Here is a 21,563-nt window from a genome sequence, read left to right on the forward strand (position 1 = left end):
TTTGTTAAAATTACAACTACATATACTTTTGCAAAAACTCTTACAATTTCACAGCGTGAAAAGTTAGATTATTGAGTTTCATTTTCAGGAAAATAAATGCATGTATGGGAAGATAAAGTAACAGTACTAAATAAAAGCACACTTTCAAGATCTCACTGAAGAGAGATCCTGCTAACATGGTTGACAAAAGGAGACTTGCTCTCAAAAATACGGATAGGTATTATTAGAAAGAAGATCAAAACACATCTGGGAAAATATTTTTAATCTAAAGTTAATGTCTCCCAAAATATTTTATGAAATTCTTTTTGACTGAGAATTTGCCAAGTTTCTGCCCAAAGCAAAATGCTAATATCACATTACAAATCGCTCAAAATGAGAATACAGAATGGAAATCTTACAGACTCTCAACAGACAGTAGAAGATGATAAGCTATAAAACTAAAAAGCAGAGTCTGAGGTACCATATTTCAGTGTATACTGTTCTGCCAGTTTTCATTGCAAGCAAAGTTCATTGCAACTTGCAGTTTAAATTGTTTCACACAACTGCTGGTCTTTCATATACACTGTTAGTAGGTAACAGATGGCAAAACATTGATATTCTTCATTATTAATGGGACAGCTCACTTAAGATGTTTCAAATACTTTCCATGAGCTATTGGAAATGGTATGATTGCCATGGTTACCTGCCATGATTTAGGGACAGATAAAACACTTCTATGTTCTGGGCTTGGTGCTGTTGCAATCAACATAAAATGCACCACTTCTGATGTTCTAACCATTATTTATCATTTAACTAACCTCCTATTGTTAGCCCCGGAGGGAAGAAAAAACCAAAACCCCAAAGAACAAAAACAGCTCAGGGCTCAATCCAACTCAATTAATATAAAAGAAAATACGGCTTTAGGACTTTAATGAGAGCTGTACTAGCCTCTGATGCCACACAATGCATCCCATCCTAAATAAAGCCAACAACAGTGCTATTCAAAGATGAACCTACAAATGCAGACCTAAACTTGGACTATTCTAGACTAACCTAGTATTTTTCACCATATTGGTCAACCAGTCTTAGCAAAATTATCGCATCAGGTTTTGTCTATTTACAAGACATCAAATCGTCGTTATCCTCAAAATGAAGCTGGAAATCATAAGCTGAAATGGGAGCAAATAAAACATTCAATTGCTGAGTCATTCTCACTGTTTCACGATTTAAAATAGTTAGATAGCAAGTATTCCTTTTTACAGCCTAATTGACATCTTTGCAAAGGTCACAATAAAACATGACTTTGGTAACTACTACATCATGAAACACTTTCATGGGGGTACTGTTTCCAATACTAAATGAACCAAATACTACCATATTATACCAAAATCATCTGAAAGTTATTGAAACTACATGATCCTAAGTATTTCCCTCCTACTTGCATTGCCAGTATCTGTACAGCAGAATCAGGCTAGCATTACACAACAAAACAAGGGTATACAAACAATACACAAAATTGCTATTTTTACCATCCCACTGAGAGACTTTTTTTGTACATTTACTGTTAGGTGGAACAAACAGGAACTTAAGAGGATGAGATGCCAAGAAGAAATCAAGGAACTGTCCATTTTGGAAAAATCTTTCTTTAAACAAGAGATTTACTACCTAATCATAACTATTACTCTGTGTTTCCCTACTAAAATAGTTGATGCTTTTCCATCTCCAACTACGGGTTCATTTCAGTAATACCACAAACTAAGTAATGCTTTTAGAAAAAGTCACTTAAAAGAAAGGCAGTGCTGCAAAACCACCTAGCTGCAGACATGCTAAGGCTATGGTCCTGTCCATGCCCTCAGTCTGGCACAAATTTATGTGGACAATTGCAACATTTTCATTGGCATTTCTAATTTTTTGAGACTTAAGGCATTTCCTGCAGCACTATGCAGAACTGCTGAGCACAGCCTACCTGTTCAGTAAGGAAATAGTTGCTCAGCAGTTGTTCCAGCCTTCTCAGGTCATCAAAATAGCTGCAAGCTCAGTCTACACCCCATAAACATGGGGTTTATTTAGGTGTTAACTTAGGAAAAAACTAACTTACCTTTTATCCTGAGTAATATATCACAGCATTATAGCTATTAAGCGTTATAGTTAGATTAAGGGTTTGTCCATGCTTTCTTAGAATACAATGTTGAGCACAAGCATGATCACAGATACAAAAAAGTGTGTAGTCCCCAGACCCTATCAAAAAAACAGACAACCCCATTTTGACAAATTCCTCCCCCACGTAATTAATAATTTCAGACAAATTGTGTCTTGTATCTCTCTAAATTGGCTCAGACATTTACAGAATCCTGGAACCAAGTATTTTTCTTAAGATACCTGGCATTTTCAAGCTAGCAATATCATCTATACAAAAGGCTAAACTTTCTCAAAAGCCTATTTGAGAAAAAATGTTAAAAATTAATAAATATATCAACAGGGGAAAAAAAAGCTTGAGACTAAAACTAAACCTCATCTCTTTTTTGTGTTGTGTTTAATGCCACTGTTAGAAAAAGAAGTCAATTGGCAATGTTGTGCTAACACAATCCAGTGTCATCTAAATATTTTGTTATTTAAAGACATAAATGCCAACCATGTGTCAGTCTGTCAAGAGGTCAGGAATCAACTGTTCATTACAAAGCATCAATAGAAAACTGCAGCCCATGCCAAGACCCCTAGGGGTTATCTTTTGCTCAGCTATTGAACAGAGAAATTCTATTTCTGTTTTCTCCTCAAACCAAGTATTATCAGTCTACTCTTTGTTTAGGAGATTCTGGAAGCTGTGACAACAGTTCACGAAATTAAGATCAATTTTTTCACTAACCTATATTTAAGTAATAACTATCAACAATATTAGTTAAAGTGTGTCTCAGTTCACTGCTTCCCCGCAACACTGCGGTTTTCTTCCTTAATTTCTTTCTTCTATCTGGTTTGAAAATGCCCTGAAGAACAATAAAGACAAAATCTAAATATAAAATAACAAAAAAAACCCCAACCAGAACCCTTTAGAAACATGGTACATACAGTACTTACAGTGTAAAGCTTATATATACACAAGCTTATAGTGATGCCTTCCTTTAAAAATAAAATAATAAATTAATTAAAAAAAAAAAAAACCCACAAACAAAAACCAAACCAGCAAAGAGCCAAACACACGAACAGGTTAACAAAAAAACTACAGGTTCTCTTCTAGCCTTCTCAGCAAGTGAAATACATTCCACAATTCCCCATGAAGTTCAGCACCAATTGTTTCTCTACCACATTTCAGTAAATACTTTCCTTTCCCAGTGAAACCTTCAGGGAGAACTTAAGCCCCTTCTCTCTTGTTGGATGGTTCCAGCCAGTGAAAAAGGGTGATACGGAGAGAATACACGCGGGTACAGACAGCCACACAACTGCTGAAAGAGGATGGTCACAGGGAGACACACAACAGCCCAGATGCCACTCTCTTGGCTAACTTCACCCCGACAGATCTGGCAAAGGATCCAGCTCTTGCTTAGCCTGCTGATAACCAGCCCCACTGAAGAGACCTAAAGGAGATCGGCAAGAAGGCTGCTACCTTCTGGCTGCTGTCTACACCTCCGGGGTAACAGTATTTAAATAGGTTTATTTGCAATGTTTTAACTCTAGCAGGTAGAAGTATGATTTTGGAAAAAAGATTAAAACCATGGAAAAATTGAAGAATTCATTAATTCATCAAATTACCATCCCAACTGCCAAACAGTAGTGGGATACAAGATGGTCAACAATCAACAATACAACAATACAAGAATACAACTTTATTCCCACTCAAAAGACTAGAAGCTCCTTTAATATAAATTTTATTTAGATACACTGATAGGACGATTCTGTTTTCTAAAATAAAAATTGAATGAATGAGGAATATTGATGCCCAGTATTCATTATAGTGCCTTCATGTAAAGATATTTTCCATGGTAGAGTGAGGAAAACAAGAAGAGTCTCCAGCATTTCACACTATCTGAAGTATTCAGTATTTCGTTTTCTCCACTTATTTTAAAAAACAACATTGAATATGTTTACTACTAGCAATCCCCCAAAAAGCTTTGGAACAAATAAGACTAGAATTTGCCAATATTTATAAAACAATACATGGAGGTGGGGAGGTGGGGGTGTAAAATGAAGCATATTGATAGGTACAGAAGGACAGAAAAATGTGGGTAAAACTGCAAATTCAGAGAAATGAGGGCTTAGCTTTATTTCTGTAATCAGGTGACCCTGATAAGGTCTCTCTGAAAGGAAATATATTAATCCAAGTAACTCGGTAATATAGCATCACCAGCACAGAAAGTAGTACATTTAGAAAATTATTTTTATTATTTTCATTTTATACCCGGAGGCTACTAGAATACCTAAATGACGCATGAGTTGTTATAAAACTGCAATATTTTTAATCTAGCAGTTGTCCAAGCAGCATGTGAATTACATTACTTTCTTTTTCTTCCCCCATCATGTCATGATGTAAAGCAGCACCATCTGAACTGTTTCTACGGGCTCTGTCTTCAATAATTTGTTAGAATAAATTGCATCTTTTAACTACAGGATTACAAGACAGCAAAAATAAAAACACCTCGACAGGCAAAATTTTGTTTTGTAGACCCTAAATAGTCTGTGTTCCTTCTTCCTAAACTTCAACAGCAATTAACCACAAATATTTGTAACTTGAAAAGACTCACTTCACTATTTTCATGAAATGTTACACTTGAGCAGCAAATGAACACATTAATTCAGTGAGACATTCTGAGAGACATGGAGAAGTATGAGCTGGCAAACTGTTTACCTTTTAAATTAAACCACCCAAAATGAAATATACCTCTCTCTGCTGTGCTATCTTTAACCTTCATGCTGAGTTTCAGGTAACCCAGATATTTCATACCACAGAACTTGAAGATGAATTGTTTGTTATAAAGTATTTGTCATATAAAAGCCAACTATTTCCTACTGACTTATTTCTCTTCTCCTAGATAGTGATATGACAAAAAATGGAAATGAAGAACTGAATGGTCTAAGTGCTGTATACATAAAACATCAATTACAGTGTTTTCCAGCAGAAAACTTAGAGGATCTGGATTCAAAATCCAAAATACTATGCAGTACCCCTTAATGTGCAGGTGACAGTGTCAGGAAAGAGGTGTGCTGTGACTAGAAATCTTAGGAATTATGCCAAGTGTGAAATTATTTTCATTTCCATCTCTATGGTACTTTAACTACGTTACCGATTTGAATACTGCATTGTATTAATTTAATTTGAACGGCTATTTAAGGCTCACTTAACTTTCCAGATACAAAGTAACATGGTGAACTTAGTCAACAAAGTTTCTGTGATGACTTAGAATGTCATAAGAACCAGTATTATAAAACTGATGCATATGGCAATACATATAAGATTGAGTTCCTTTTCCAATTTGAACACAAAATAAATAGATCCCATTATTTCTTTTTAACAATACTATAGCACAAGTGTGTCTGTCAAATTTATATTAGCTACAGTTCTTCCTTAATCCTACAAGGTAAAATAGCCTATGAAAATAACTCAATATACTAGTGAAGTCCACTAAGAGGGTTGAAAATTAAAGTCTATGCACTTTCAAAATCAAGAATAATACAGAATTTAAGCATCTATATTACATCATCCAAAAATCAAATCAAGTAAGCATTAATGAAAGCACTCCTTAAGTTCAAATTTTTAATATATAACTTAAGGATTTACATTTCCAAAGGTTTTGTCCTTTAATAAATTTATTCAAATTCTGAAACACTGGAAACATTTCTAGAAATTCTGCTTGAAGACATCAGCTGTCAAAGCTTAGCAATAAGAAATACTATTTAGCCCACTGCCCCAAAGGCATTAGCTAGAAGCTTTGCTTTCTTCTTTGCTTTCTAAGTCACAGCTCCCTATGACAGTATGACTTTGACAAACTAATCTGATGAAGGATAGTTTCTATGAGCTACTACATTCCATAACATACAAAAGCACATACATCTGTACTGTTGATTTCAATGCACGTCAGACACATGCTTATAGTTTAGGGTATCCTGAAGTGCATTGATGAATCAGGACACAAAAACGCCCAAGCCTAAAATGAAATTACTTCCTTCCCTAAGATCCTTTCTGAACCATCCTCTTCCAAGCATTCCATAATTCTTCTGTTATTGTCTGTGTAGTATTTAAACAGGAATCATTACACTGCCTATTTTAAATTATGTATTTCAAACACTGAGAGTAGATTAACTATTACAATCACATTTGCTATCCTGGCAATAAAATGTACATTGGACATATGCATGCAGCTTGTGAATTAATTCCTTTCAACTAGGAACTTGGTTTTCCATATCAGTCTACAATGACTGGTACTATTTTTATGAATGTGATGGTCTAGGATATTTATTGGAATAGTACTGAAGTTGGAAAAAGTATGAACACAGGCCCGTCTCCAGATCTTAAAGATGCAGGAAGTTTCGCTCCTTGTTTCTGTCAGTCCTGCATGCTCATCTGTGAGCTAACAGTATCTCACTTTCACTGGATCACAACAGCAAAATACATACTGTGTTAATTTATGTCTACAAACTTCATAATGTACTGTGTGATGTAGTGAGCACAGGACAGTAAGCACTGAATTTTGAACTCACATTCTGTGTTGTCAATGTGACTCAGTAGAGCAAATCCACAGGTCTTCTTGAGGAGGAAGAAATGGCTTTATTGAGTATGTCAATAACCTTAAAAGAAAATTAAGTAGCATCATGGTCTCTGAAAAATACTAGCAAAGCGGGGCTTGTTCCTGAACAGCTGGTTTGGCGAGCTCTGTCCCTAACCCAGAAAGGTTCCCCTCAGGGAAACCTCGTGGCCAGCTTACCACTCAGCCACAAACTGCAACATAATAAAGGACAGTGCTGTTTCCTTGACCTCTGCATGACGAAAAGCACTGTAGCCTTTTCCCTTGCTTCCTGCTGCCAAACACGGGGGAACTCTTCCTTAAAAAACCGTATTCCTCTCATGCTCCTCCTCTTGGGCCTTTCCAAGGGGAGTTTACTACCTCCATCACCTGATTCTGAAAAATACTAGAAAAGCGGGGCTTGTTCCTGAACAGCTGGTTTGGCGAGCTCTGTCCCTAACCCAGAAAGGTTCCCCTCAGGGAAACCTCGTGGCCAGCTTACCACTCAGCCACAAACTGCAACATAATAAAGGACAGTGCTGTTTCCTTGACCTCTGCATGACGAAAAGCACTGTAGCCTTTTCCCTTGCTTCCTGCTGCCAAACACGGGGGAACTCTTCCTTAAAAAACCGTATTCCTCTCATGCTCCTCCTCTTGGGCCTTTCCAAGGGGAGTTTACTACCTCCATCACCTGGGCTAAAAAGCAGCTTTAAAAAGGTACTTGTCTCTTAATAGAGAGGACCTGCTGGCCCAAATGGCAGAGCAACTTCTTACAGTAAGGAAAAACGTAACAGGGGTTACACATCAACAGCATAATGTGAAACCCTTAAAAGCAAAAACATTAAAATTCAAAGTCTAATTTGAATGGTTTCCAATTACTTCACATTATATATATACACACACAGACAGACAGGTCTTTACTTGGTAAACTTAAAAAAAAAAAACAAAACAGTAAACATTATAAGCATAAGAGACAAGCTATTTTCTGTTTTGTTTGCAATAAAATCTTTACCTTCTACACCTTTTAATCCTAAAATGGTTATCCTGCAGACTGTCAAAGTCTTCCTTATCTTCAGCAACAGGCAAGCAGACCAGACACTGATAAAAAAGCAGCTATGCTGGCGGGAGGGGGAAAAAAACGAAGGAAGCCATCTGCACTGTTAGTGCAAAGGCACTATTTTCATTGACATAAATAGGAGAAAGATAAAATCCCTGGGAAATCCAACTGGCAGAATTACAAGATACATTCCAGAATCCAACGTCATATATATATCCTCAATGCCGTCATATGCGTACACATGTGTGTATATGCATATAAAAACAGGCACTTTTTTAAGATACATACACATAAAACTTAAAATAATTTAGAATAATTACATACACAAAATCCCCTACAATTTAGCTTACTCACTGATAGGTGAAAGGGACACGTTTACTTTACTGAACTAACATTTGGGCATGAAACAAGCTATGGACAGAGAAACAGTTCACAGACTTCATCTGCATGGGCTAAAAATTATCAACGATGTTGCTCTCAACATTTTCTCCTAGACAGAAAACTTATTTTAGATTTCTCTGTTGTTGCTCCCATGTAGTTGAGGAGTCATGGCACAGCCACTCTCTTCTAATCTCAGAAAAATGCTGTGTATTCTTTCCACGTGAGGTATCCGATGTTGTAAAGGAAAGCAAAGAAGGAATGCAGTCAGCACTTAGGGGAAAGCTACCTTATTCAATTTCTACACACTCAGACAATCACTGAATTCACATCTTCAATGGAAGCAAAGAACCATTTCTATTTTGCTATGTCCTCTACTGGGACAATACCCTTGCAAGAGGATACTTAATTAGATGTTTACTCTGTTACTATAATCCATTATTTGAGTGTCAGAATCTGTATGATGCAAAAGTAGCAACTGAGATTTTAAGGACATTGCAATATTCGAAAATTTAGAATAACAGGTCCAGTAAATACTCACATATTATTACTTAACCATTATTCTGAAAGCAACACTTGAAGAGGTGAGACACCAAAACAGCACCAACAAAGGTTCAGAAGCTAAACGTGAGGCCGCGTCCTGAATGAACAAAATTAAACTATACCTCTATGCAAAAGCACACAGATATCCCTTTGCAATCAAGTATCATAATCGTATGAAGCTTCTCTTCATGAGCTTCACATAACTCGGCGCACACACTCTAGATGTAGAGTGTGCTGGCTCATGGCACCAAACCAGTCCTTTGGACATTAGGAACCTGACAGGAAGGCAGGAGTCACAAAGACAAACCGTGATAATGGAAGTATGAACTCAAAAGATCCCAAGTACCTGAAGGCTAGCTAAAAGACAAACATCTGTGCAAGAAAACCATAGTTTGAAATTACAAGTCTTGGTATATATACCTACATATAAAATAGCGTTTCTCTTATACATGCAACAAAAAAGAACAAATACCTTTCTTGTCTGTAAACTGAAGGAAGAAGACTTATTCTTGGATAGCCTACTTATACAGATTTTGATAACTATTTGCTACCAGCACTGCAGAAAAGACACAGCATGAGGAGTAGTATGGATGAAACTTAATACATGGAGTCTTGCAAGCATTATTGTTATATTTTCCTTCAGTAATTATCTGTTCTGACTTGATACAAAGCAAGATTTATAGATCAAATTATTCTTCTCATTGCTTTACATTAGTTCTAACTTACTACAGTCAAATGTTAATTGTACACTGAAAATAAGGTTACCAACCTGAAAGGCAAATACACCCTCTTCTTCATAACTGAGAAAAGGTTACTTGTCCAAAGCAGTATTACTGCCTCTTCTCTGTTCCTTTTCTAACTAGTTTTCTGTATATTTAAATTATGTTTCCTCATGCACTAAAGCTGGTTTCTAATCCTACATTTGTTGAAAGATCATGAAGATGAACTGTTAAGATAAATTGTCCCAAGTTAAGAGAAACAAATGAAAGGCAAAAAACCCCATTAAAAACAATAACTAGAATTAATACAAGTATTATTCTTAATCTATTGCTTTACAACTGTTAAATATTTCCAGATTTCATTCCTACTTGATCACAATATATATGCAATAATAAATACTTGATTTTCTCACTTTTTAGAACCTTCATTGACTTGGAATTTTGCTTCTTTTTTCATTTTCCATGTGTCAAACTCTGCAACTTTGCATTTGAATCTGATCTCCCTGACTTCTACTGCAGTAAGCAGGAAAATTATGCATGAAAATTAATAGTTTTCCATAAGTGTTTTTTCTCCATTACTCTCTTCTAGTCAAGTTCCCTCCTCAGAGCTCCAATATACTGCAAAGCAAAACAGGGGATATATCTTGTGACTCTGCAGAAGTGGCTCTAGGTCATGCTGTAGACACAGTGTCCTCTTGCGGGCTTGGAGATTCCCTCATCTGAGACATTTAATGCCAAATGTAGTGTTGGTATCGAGGGACTTATCAATTACAGCACAACCCTCTTTCAATGCCCCTAACATTTAGAACAAGCATATATATACACACATATACCTTCATTAGCCTCACCATGTACTGAAGATAGGCAATTAATAACATCATTCAGGTACAGACCTGAAGAATATAAAAGCACGCAACACCGTTTTCCAAAAACTGTAAAACACTCATTTTTAGCCACTTACAGAGAGGACTATGATTTACCAATATGTTATGTGGGCCTCTAATAACAATGAGGATTTGTAAAGGATCTGAAAAATCACATATTGATGTAAACTCAATAGAGAATCTTTTGTTAGCAGAATTTAGCTACTGAAACTGCTCTTTAAGCACTGATTTAAGATTGTATTGATTAATCTAGAAATAGGAAAAGCACGGCAATTCTCTGTCAGAGAGGAAAAAAGATCTTTTTAGATCTAACAGCATATCTAAAATGGAACATGCTTTGGTAGCCACTGATGTTAAAAAAACAGTATTGAGAAAGGTAGTATTGACAGTATTTCTTCTAATGCTTATTACCAAACATTTGCACATGTAACAGCCTACACAAATCCCTCATAAACATGCATAAAGACACGTGATATTCCTAAATGCAATACATCTATGACATGGTATAGAAAACAGCACCACTACAAGGACAAGCATTTGCCGACACAGTGTGCTCTTGCGCCACAACCTGAGGTAAGAGCATGCAAAGCTGATCTGAAAGCGCCACTTTGCAACTTGCAAGTGATTTACAGCAGGTACCCGTAAACATGATAACTCAATTCCAATTACACAACTGGCTTATGTCTTATCATAGGAGTCTTTCAGAGGTGCAATGGATAGCACCTATTTCTTACTGTAAAAAAAAGATGTTTTTACTGAGATCTGATATGACAGAAAGTGATTGTGGGTTTATGCACGATTAAGGTATAATTTTGGCCCAAAGCTAAAGCACTGAAGGAATAAGCAATGCAAATTTTTTAATGAGTTGCTCAACTGATAATTTCTGTGTGCATCAATTGTGCAACTGAAGTTGTAATTCAATTAGTATTTAAAGTAATTAAGGACAAAAGACTATCAAGAAAAGCTCAAAAGAAGGCTTTTGTAATTTATTGAAGTGGCTGATACTCCATCACTTCATTAGTTAGGTAACAAAGACAAAAACACATTGTTTCTATTACAAAACTATCCACTTGAAATGAAAACTGAAAATCATCTAGCATTTGAAAAAAAAGGCAGAAAAGCTCTCAGAAATACTTTCATCTACGAGGCTGGTAGGCAAAGAACTACATTAACTCCCAACTTTATGCCAAGCAAACAGACCTAGAGGTTTTATTGATAAATTCCACATATATTTATATCACCGCCTATTCCAGATCATGTGCATTACTACTCAATTCCTATCCCATGTGCCAAGCTGACCTAACTCACTTTTACAGAGCAAAACCAAGCTAAAAACTTTGATTAACACTAGGAATGCTGATTGAAGCGCCCAGTGGTTTAGTATATATGTTTTTAGTCATGAGCATGATATAATTCTCAAGTATTTTATTTGTGATACTTAAAAAACTTTTTCAGATCATTCCTGCACAGCAAGGGAAAATTACTTTGATTACTTCTCAACCTTACTGGATTTGTGATGTATACTGCAATGTGTATAAGCTCTTGAACACTTTAAGGTTTTGGTCATTAAGGACTAAACTACATGGTACTATGTATTTACTACATACATACTACAATATTTACTGTATTGATTGCAAAATCCCTATATGATTGGAAAAGGCAGAAATTCCCATTTTAAAATGGGAGAGCTAAAACACAAAGATGCAGATCATGGAAATTAAGCACACAAATGCCTTTAAAAAGCTGATTCAAAAAACTTAGAGCAGTCATTGAACAGCACAGGAAATCTAAGGAACTTAGACTGATGCTTTTATAAATTTACTGAAATATTTAATGAATTACTGACCAGTGTTAATTGCTGGCCTTTACTGAAAAGAACGGAGTAGAGATTACATTTTAGATGTGGAGCTGTCCAGTACAGTTTTTGGGGTTTTGTGCATATGTCTACTGTGTATGTCATTAATATTTAATTTATAAGAACAGTTTATTTTTCAGTGAGTGGAAAAATCAATGCATTAACTACATTATCAGTGAATCTGCAGCTGATGAGGGCAAAGTCTGTATAAAAATAGCAGGTACTGTCTAGCAGGTGTAAAAAATATTTATGACAGTCACCTCTTTTTATGCCTGTGTGGACAGGAAAGGTTTTTTCCACAACTCTTACTTATACTACGAGTTCTTTTAAGTACCTTGTTTCCGATGGCCTTCTTTGGTGGAAAGTTAAAAGTCCTCACTTGCTGGTATTTATTCTGTAATTTATGATGCAAGCTTCTGAACTCTGCATATCTTCGATAAACATTCCATTCATCATCCTTTATCCTAATATAAACCTGCAAAATACAGACAGGAAATGAAATAATTTAAAGACAAACCATTGAGGTAATATGTATCCTTTACACTTTAAAGCTTTGTGGATAACACCTCCACATTCATGATGCAATGGTACCAGAAGTTCCATGACCACTTGTCCATAGATACATCTCTCACTGTACATTTGTTGTTTGTCTTGTACAGGTCATTAATCTGATTCTCTCCTTCCTCCCTCTCCTTCTCTTTTTTTCCTCTCTTTCTTATATTAATCAAGACACACACAGCTTGTTCACTTTAACATGACTCCTGGGCAACCATATTAGCACTTTTTGTTACCATGGTTTCGAGCATATCCTACTAGCCAGTGACCACATAAAAAATTTTGATACCGCTATAAAATTGATTTCTATGTACTCAGCGCAGTTTCCCAACTTAGTAAATTAGCTCTGTAGCATCAGAATTGCAAAACAATTTTATCCAAAGTATGAAACTTAATTTACTTTCTAAAAAAATTACATTAAAAACTCATCTAGAAATGTTATTGTTTGGGAAATAAACACAGTTCATTCTCTCTGCTTATACAGGACATTAAGTATAATTTAACACAGCTGTAGTTTTTGTGATTCTGATTTTGTTTGCTACTCAACTATTTCATGAGCATATTACCAATTACATGCTAAATATTCACGTTCTCTAGGAAAATTTTGTGCAGAAGTGAAATGTACTTACAGAAAGCTGAGATTTTATTGATTACTAGGGAATAACCTTTCTTCTACAGAAATGAGCCCACAGTTCAAAACAATGCTGAAATAGCAGGAGCCAGAAACTATAAACCAAACATCAGAACTCAACATCCAGAGTGACCTTTTCCTTGGCTGCGTCTGTGGAATCTGTAGCTCATTCATTCTCATGTGTGTGTTAATAACCTCTGCATTTTGCATCACAAATTAAGCTGGAATAGTACTGATGACACTGCACTGCCTTGCTTCTCCAACAAAACCCAGTAATTTACTGAGATGTAAGGCACCTATCAGGAAAACACTTATGTAGAAAAGCAACACCAACAACCATCACACGAAGAGTGGGCAGTAACTACGTTTTTGTGAATACTAGGAAAAAATGAAACTTGGATTTTGATGTGGGCATTTCCAACACTGAATTGGAGCTTTTCCTGATGACTGAAACACTAACATGGTCATTCTCCTACAGATTTGCCAAATCTTTGGAAAAAACCCAAAATTTTACTAAAGACTCAAGGTATTTCAGAGATCCAGTGATGTCAAGTGAATGTCCTCTCCCACAAAAGCAGCTTGTGCAGCCTCCCTTTGGTTAGGTCTTTAAGAAGTCCTCTTATCTCTACAGACACCTCATTTCTCAAATTTATAGGAGGATCCTGTCTAGCAACAACACGCAATAAATTATACCATGCAGATACCATGCCACTTCTGCCACCACTAATATAACTAATATTAGTTATAATACTTCACTGTCGAATATATTCATACATTCATAGTATTGGATTCGCTTGAATAACAAGCCTATTTTTGTTACTATTGTACTTCATCATGTTTCATGATGATGACAAAAAATTAGTACCACAATTCCAAAATTAGCACATCTAAGAATACAAGACAGTCAGGGTATTGTGTGAATTATAAATGCATACGTAAACAAAAATTCAAGTAATTGTGGTAACAAGAATTCAGAGATTGTAATGATGGAACCACTATAATGAGTACAAGAAGCATTGAGAATTCTTTTTCATTTTGAAAATAAAACCAGCTTAAAGATCATTCAATACCTATAGGGCCATCTGTATTAATGATTCAGCACACCTCTGAAGAAAAATGAAGGGAAATAGGAAATGTAAGTATTTTGCATAATTTCAATAAAATTAATGTAGTAAAAACAACACTAAATAGTCTTTATTCATCCAGCTCTAATTTCTCTCCCTGCCTATTCTTGCTTCAACCACCATATTTTTTGAAATTTTGTACACATTCCAAAGATCCGTATTTCAGCTTCCTCATGGGGAGTCTGGATAACAAAAAAGCTTAAATTATTTTTAACCAAGTTATTTAATATGGAATTCCTAATTTAACTAAGCAGTTATCTTTGCACATGTGATTTGGTGAATCATGCAGTTTAATATTACCTGTTAAGCTGTAACCCACAGTTAACTAATTAAGGAATTCAGTACACTGTAATTGAAATTCTTTAGGACTGCAAAATCATAGATTAATTTCTTAGCTAAACCAGTTTAAAGCATTTCTTTCTCTTCTTCTGTGTACATAGATTTTGATTTCTTTTAGAAAGTAAGAAATGAAAATGCAACATTTGGAGCCCTGTGCCATATTGAATTTATTTACAATCATAACACAGAGTATGAAAAGCATATTAAAGTTCATGATGTAGTACACATTTAAAGCTTTATTATCTCAACAGGGAATATTATTCACAAGCCAAGGTATTTCAATACACTTAATGCAAATTCAGTTGGGAAATCAAACAAAGTAAATCCTAAATATAAAACTGCTTGGATAAACTTATTCCAGTCTAGTCCCACAAGGCACACAGTGATCCTCATTTAAATCAAATGCAGATCATACAAATTCAGCACAGTGAATGACAGAGAACAATTACCTTTGTAGACAAAGTTTTGAAATAATACCAAATCCAGCAACTTGAGACGGATGCTTTGAATTTGTTTTAAAAGTAATTAGGACTATTCCTTCAGTGTATCCACAATTTCCTTTATGTTCTTTTAATGGGAAATCAATAAAATCTGTAGCTGCCAAATACACTTTTGTGTCTGTTTGTCCCAAATTATCATGCTGTACCCTAGTGACACTACTTTCTACTACTGAAAATACCTTAACATAGGACATATAATTACAGAACAGTGTTTTAAGATCACGTTACAGAAAGTTGAAAGGACGACTCTTAAGCTCATTCACTGATCAATTTAAAAATCAATTCCAAATGACTACATTTCCTTTCAAATGCCCATGTTTTTCTGAAATAATCCACTTCCTAACCTAATTAAGTAATTTTCAATGTAATGAACATGTTACGATCAAATCAAAATCACTGCTAGAATGCTTATTTGACTGTAGACAAAAGATTTTACTTTAATATTCTCTTGTATCTCAAAAAAATAAGTAGCTGTTGCTTGTAATTTCAGAGCACTTAATTTTTCAGCCAACTATCTACTAACTTAATATTCCCAAAATGCTGACAAACTTTTGAGAACTGATTTGAAAGCACTAGTTTAATGATTGTGTATTGAAAAGAATAAACCCTACACAGTTCACCACTACTTGTGTTTAAAAGCCTGAGCAGAAGAAAAGGCAAAGGCCCTTCCAATCCAAACCATTCTATGATTCTGTGATTTCAATCTATTCATGAAGCTTTTATCAAAATCATTTCTGCTCTGAAAACATATAGAAGAACTAAAACGTATGAATCCAAAAGGGGAAGTATGTAGCAAAACAGGAAGAACCAGATTGGTTTCTCACTTCACTTCAGGACAATGGGATTCTGTTTAGAATATAAATTCAAGCTGAATTCTCCAAAGTTACCTTCAAAGTGTGAGAAATGAATACAAATGCAAGTTATATTTTCACACAGCTGCAGGACTGCATTTATGGTTAAGTTCCCTCTTTGAAAATGATCCAATTTAAGAATTTCTGCATAATGAAAAACAAACTGAAATGAAAAACAAACCGAACAATGAAACTTTTCAGCTGTGATATGAGCAGCTTTTTGTGTGCCTTTCTACGTACAGAGACATAACAGGAATTAAACTGAACAAGCTTTTATCTCAGTAAGACCATTTCATCTACCTGCACAAAGACTATAAACACTATATTATATTTTGTTATGTTAAATCTTCAACTTTTTAATAACTCGTTCATAAAAATGAACAATAGAGTGTCAAATATGTGAGAGAACGCACATCGATGAATGAACCCTAAAAGCAGCTAATATTCTTTGACTAAACAGAAAAATGTTACATATTTTAGGCCTGTCCACTCAATTACATAAATGCAGAATTACGTTCACTGTGTTTGTGTAGTCACACTTCTATTTCTATCAAGGAAAACAGCACTAAAGTGACCGGACAGTACAGCACAGAAGCAGCATGCCTGTGCTTTTGCTGGTTGGAGTCAGTATCTTTTTTATTTTTAATACAAATCAAATCAGCACACAAGATTTCACTCAGTAACATAATTCGCCCCTTTTAACAGTGAAATATTACTTAGAATACCCCAAAATAATAAACACCATTTCACAAGCATGCACTTGAACTGACACAGTCATTGTAATGCATGGCAACCACTGCAGTGAAAGAAGTTTCTGTAGAGGAGAATATAGGTGAAGTAACAGAACTGCTGGCTTTTTCTCCAAGTACTTTGGGTGCTCTGCCAGGAAAAGGAGGACATCTCAACAATCAGTTCACAAATAAGATAACAGTTATTTATTCTAGCTGTTTATTGGATATAAATTATTTTCTTCTTTCTGTAGGAGGTATAAAATAATTTGAAACCTGAAATTCTACTTTTATTTTCCTTGCATTTTGTTGCATCCAGATTAGCATTTCTACAAGCACATCAATGCATTAAGCTCTATTACAGTTTCCTTTAGAAAATAAATAATTATCAAAGCCTCCAAAGACTGTTCTCATCTTCGTACAGTCCCCTGTCCCAGCTATTTAAAAGTTTCTCTCCTTTGCTTACTCTTACACTTCTCTGAGACATTCTCAGGTCCCATTATGGAAAAAGTGGGACACTCACCCTTTCAGCTCATGCACCCTCAAACCACTCTCTTTCAGAATGCCATTGGCCATATCTTTCTCCCAAATTCTACCAATCATTCTAGGCCATTTTCTTCTCTACTGGCCCCAAGCTGCCCTGAGATGGAATATGGTTAGAAGACGACTCCTGGTTTTTGCCTGCTTAGTGCTGCAACTGCTAAAGTAATCCAACTCCTCATATGCCAGGGAAATTAAATTCAACTTTGGATCAAATTTTTGCAATTTGTTCCCCACTTTTCATCAATTTTAACTGCCAATCCACCGCATTCCATTGTTAAGATTTCATCCTTTAATGAAATACTAAGGCCATGCTAGCTCAACAGTTACATCTGGCAGATCCCAGACTGTGCTTTCACTGTTTCCTCTCTCACCCAAACAATTTGCTGGGCACCCTCCCCCTAAAAAACTCTTGAGTATCAGATACTGTTCTCTTCATGTCTTTTTATGTGGCATTTCTGTGAAAATTCTTCTCTGTGTTCAAGCAGGAGCATTCAGGTACTGTGAATTGCCCCTTCATATGAAGGTATACTGCTCTCCCTTCAGAGAGGAATTGGAGAGAAAAACAGAGCATTGGCTTTACTACAAGGTAATATAGGAAGGAATATTATGAGAAAATGTATCGGTCAATATTCGTAAGACCAAGGAGAGTCAAAAGAATAAAAAAGTTTTAGGAAAAGAATGTTTCTTAATGATAATGGGGGGGGAGGGTGTGGGGGTGCTATTCAGATGCAAATAGAAAGACTCTTGCCTGATTAACATGTTTATCTTATTTAGTTTAATCTAAAATGCTTACTTTTCTGCAAACAAGGCAGATTTGCAAGTAGACATTTAAATATTGATATCACTTTAAGAATCACAAAATCTCAGTTTCATTATCTTAAGTGTCAGCCATTGGTAATTACAGCAACAAAAGGCATGACTAATAGCATTTGCTGTACACTTCACAGGGAAGTGGAATCCATATGTATGCAGAAAATAACAAGATACTCTACAGTTGAGAAATATAGCAAAATAATATTGATGCAATAATCATACTGCTTCACAGGCACCAAAGAAACTGCAACTAACTATCACCATCTAGAGGTGAAATGTAAATGCAAAATTTTGGTTTTATTCTGATCTGGATTCTTTAGCCCCGTGACTACACTAGACAAGAATCCTTTTCTAATGGTAGGCTGAGTAACATCTGCCCCACAAAAAGAGTCACAAAAAAGATGAGCATCAAACTGCACAGGTCACAAACAGCAGCCATCAGAGAGCAACTAGTTAGAGAAGACAGGATGTTTGTAAGAGAAGACTTGTCAGTACCACCCTGATTTTACAAAGCTGCCTCATATTGTCTGTTCACAGGCTTAGGCTTTCGTAACTATTACTTTGTACAGAATATTGTAGTTTGTCACATATGGCTAGGTCCTTTAATGCTTATAACGAATCGGTTTGCACTTACTAGCAGCCATCACAAACTCTGTAAGAGAATAAACCTCTGAAGCTTCTTTTGGACTCAAAATGGGTAACTAATTGTTCTAATGCTCCTGCTACAAGCTATTCCTATGACAATCTAGCTTGAGCCACTGCTGCAGCCCAGATAACTGCATCCAATAATGCCTAAATAATCCTTATTATTTGTTGATTCATAAAAAGGACATCAACTGGTCATTTAAGTAATCTTTTTACTCAGGTGCAAAATTAATTACACTACTAATGTGTGAGCACTAATGAATGGCAAGACAATAGTCAAGATCAAACCTGAGGCAAAACAAAGCTGTGTAAGTATAAAGAGAGAGGATGTGCTTCTGAAAACATCAGAATGAGCTTCCCATGCACAGAAGATAAAGACTAGTGGAAGGAAAGACATTTCCTAATCACACCTATTATTTCCATTTTAGGACTAAATTAGTCATTCTTAGCGTAGACAAGGGTAACTCAGGTTTAGTTAATGCTACACCATGACCTCCAAGTTTCTGCCACTGTACTGTTACTGCAAGGCACACTGGTTTCAACAGTGAAGAAAATTCTTCAGTGAATTATGAAATATGCTTAAATATGGACAAAAGGTACAGTGACATTTATCCAGAAAAGTTGCCCATCTTCAGAAAAATTGCTATCCAGGGATTTCCTGAGAAAGAAGTCATGTCTTTCTCTAGATTTATTTCCTTTCAATTTAATTAGCTCAATTATTTTTTAGGCACGTGTAGGTTTCCAGTATTCACAAGCTCTGTGACAGCGTGCCTTGCACCCCAATAATATGTTGTGGACAAAAACACTGTCACGCACTCATTTTGAAAATGCAAGCCTGCAGTTTCAATAGATGCTCCAAACCGCATTCTGAAACAGTTAAAAATCTCTGCATGTCTCTCATGATTTGACAGACTGCTATCCTAGTACCCTCTCAACTTGTCTTTTTTGCAGTCTGAGAATTTCTAATACGTTACTCAAATGAAAAAGCTTCATTTTTCACTAGAACCGCACACAGATAAACCAGGTATTATACATGACAGTTTTCTGTTTCTCTATCCTTTCCCTAATTACTTCAACAACTTGGGTTTTAGACCTCCCAAAACCCTTTTAAAAAACACCTCAAGATTAGCTACTCAAAAATCTTTTGGAACCCAAGCCAGAAGCTATTTATCAGTCAGTTTTCAGCTATTTCATCCTTGAATTCCTGATGACCTGTATGTGGAGATTAATCAGGTAAAGTCCCATATGATATCCTAGGGAATGACAAAATTTAACTCCCCAACACTTACAGCCACCTCTTCTCTGTAGGGATCTTGGTCCTCAGAAGATGTTCACAGTGCAAGAGAAAACACAGCCTTAAATATCTGTTAACTTTTAGAAGCCTTGTATCACAATGTTTATTTTTGTCTTTATTTACTGTAGTCACCATTTATTTACTGCCATCTGTAAGTTCATCAATTATTGTGAAATGGTGATATTTCAGAAAACAAGTGAAAAATTATTCTTTAATTGAACTTAACAACTGCACACCTGATTCTATATAGCTTTTTCATTAAATTTATACACCATCTAATTGTAACATCCACAGTTGAACCATATAAGTCTGCGGCTCCGTTAATTTTTAAGGCAGTATTAGATGGGGCTAAACTGTGAGCAGTGATTAATCTGCTGCTCACACTGTCCCGCTGAACCCAGTCATTCAAACTGACCATAAAATTTGGCTATGTTTCTAGACCTCGGTTTTAAAATTCTTATGATTCATAACCAGTAAATGCTGCCAGTTTAACATTACTGCAAGAGTGCCATTAATCTGGGTTCAGTGGGACAGTGTGAGCAGCAGTCATTCAAACTGACCATAAAATTTGGCTATGTTTCTAGACCTCGGTTTTAAAATTCTTATGATTCATAACCAGTAAATGCTGCCAGTTTAACATTACTGCAAGAGTGCCGTGTAACTCTGCAAATACAGTGGTCTGATTACAATTTCTACAACTAACAGGATTCTTTATAAAATATTGCTTGCTTGCAGAGTCCACAACCTTATTTCTGAGCTTGTCCAGAATCCTTAATCCATAACAGAAATTAAAGAAACCATCGGGTGGTTGAAACTATGTGACAAGTATACTGGAACTAGAAACTTTACCTTCTCTACTCACTGAATAATAACATCTGGATTTTTTTAACAATTGAAGATGTTCTGTCTTTGAACATGACATTTGAAGCCTACCCTTCAAAACAGCATTACAAATCTGCATTAAATTAAACAAAAACTTTCAAACAGCAAGCACTATAACAAAACTCCTGCTGGAGTCTATTCTTCTGTCCAGGTCGCATCCTCCTGATATGCAAATTAACATGTCATTCATTTCTCTTCCTGGTTTAAGAAGCACCAAAGCAAAATTGGCATTGATATCAAAGAGGCACAGCTGCCCAGATTTATTTTCCCTAATTCTTAATAAGCATTTGTAATTCCAGGAAAAAAAGATGGCAGATACTGTGGAACTGACAGGTTCATACTTTTCCAAAGTCTAAGGTGCTCTGCAATTCTTTCTACCCTCTCCTGGTCATTACCAAGGCACAAGACAGGTAAGCAGTAGTTTATTTTCTGCTAGAAAATATGTATTTATGAGCAAAAAGGGACAGAAAAGGCACCACAATTTTAAAGTGCATCAAGAATAAATGTGACATAGTAAGTCTGCCCAGGCACAC

General features: G+C 35.7%; 1 protein-coding gene across 1 annotated transcript in view; it reads right to left on the reverse strand.

Moving 5' to 3' along the window:
• Positions 1 to 21,563, reverse strand: part of SNX29 (sorting nexin 29) — a gene marked incomplete at both ends in the record, with an annotated part of 84,268 nt that overhangs the window by 4,168 nt on the left and 58,537 nt on the right. Inside the window, 1 exon segment of the mRNA XM_010156495.1 lies at positions 12,460 to 12,600. Coding sequence (XP_010154797.1) covers positions 12,460 to 12,600 — 141 coding nt within the window.

The sequence above is a fragment of the Eurypyga helias genome, unplaced genomic scaffold (assembly GCF_000690775.1).
Source record: "Eurypyga helias isolate BGI_N326 unplaced genomic scaffold, ASM69077v1 scaffold5950, whole genome shotgun sequence".
Lineage (NCBI taxonomy): Eukaryota > Metazoa > Chordata > Aves > Eurypygiformes > Eurypygidae > Eurypyga > Eurypyga helias.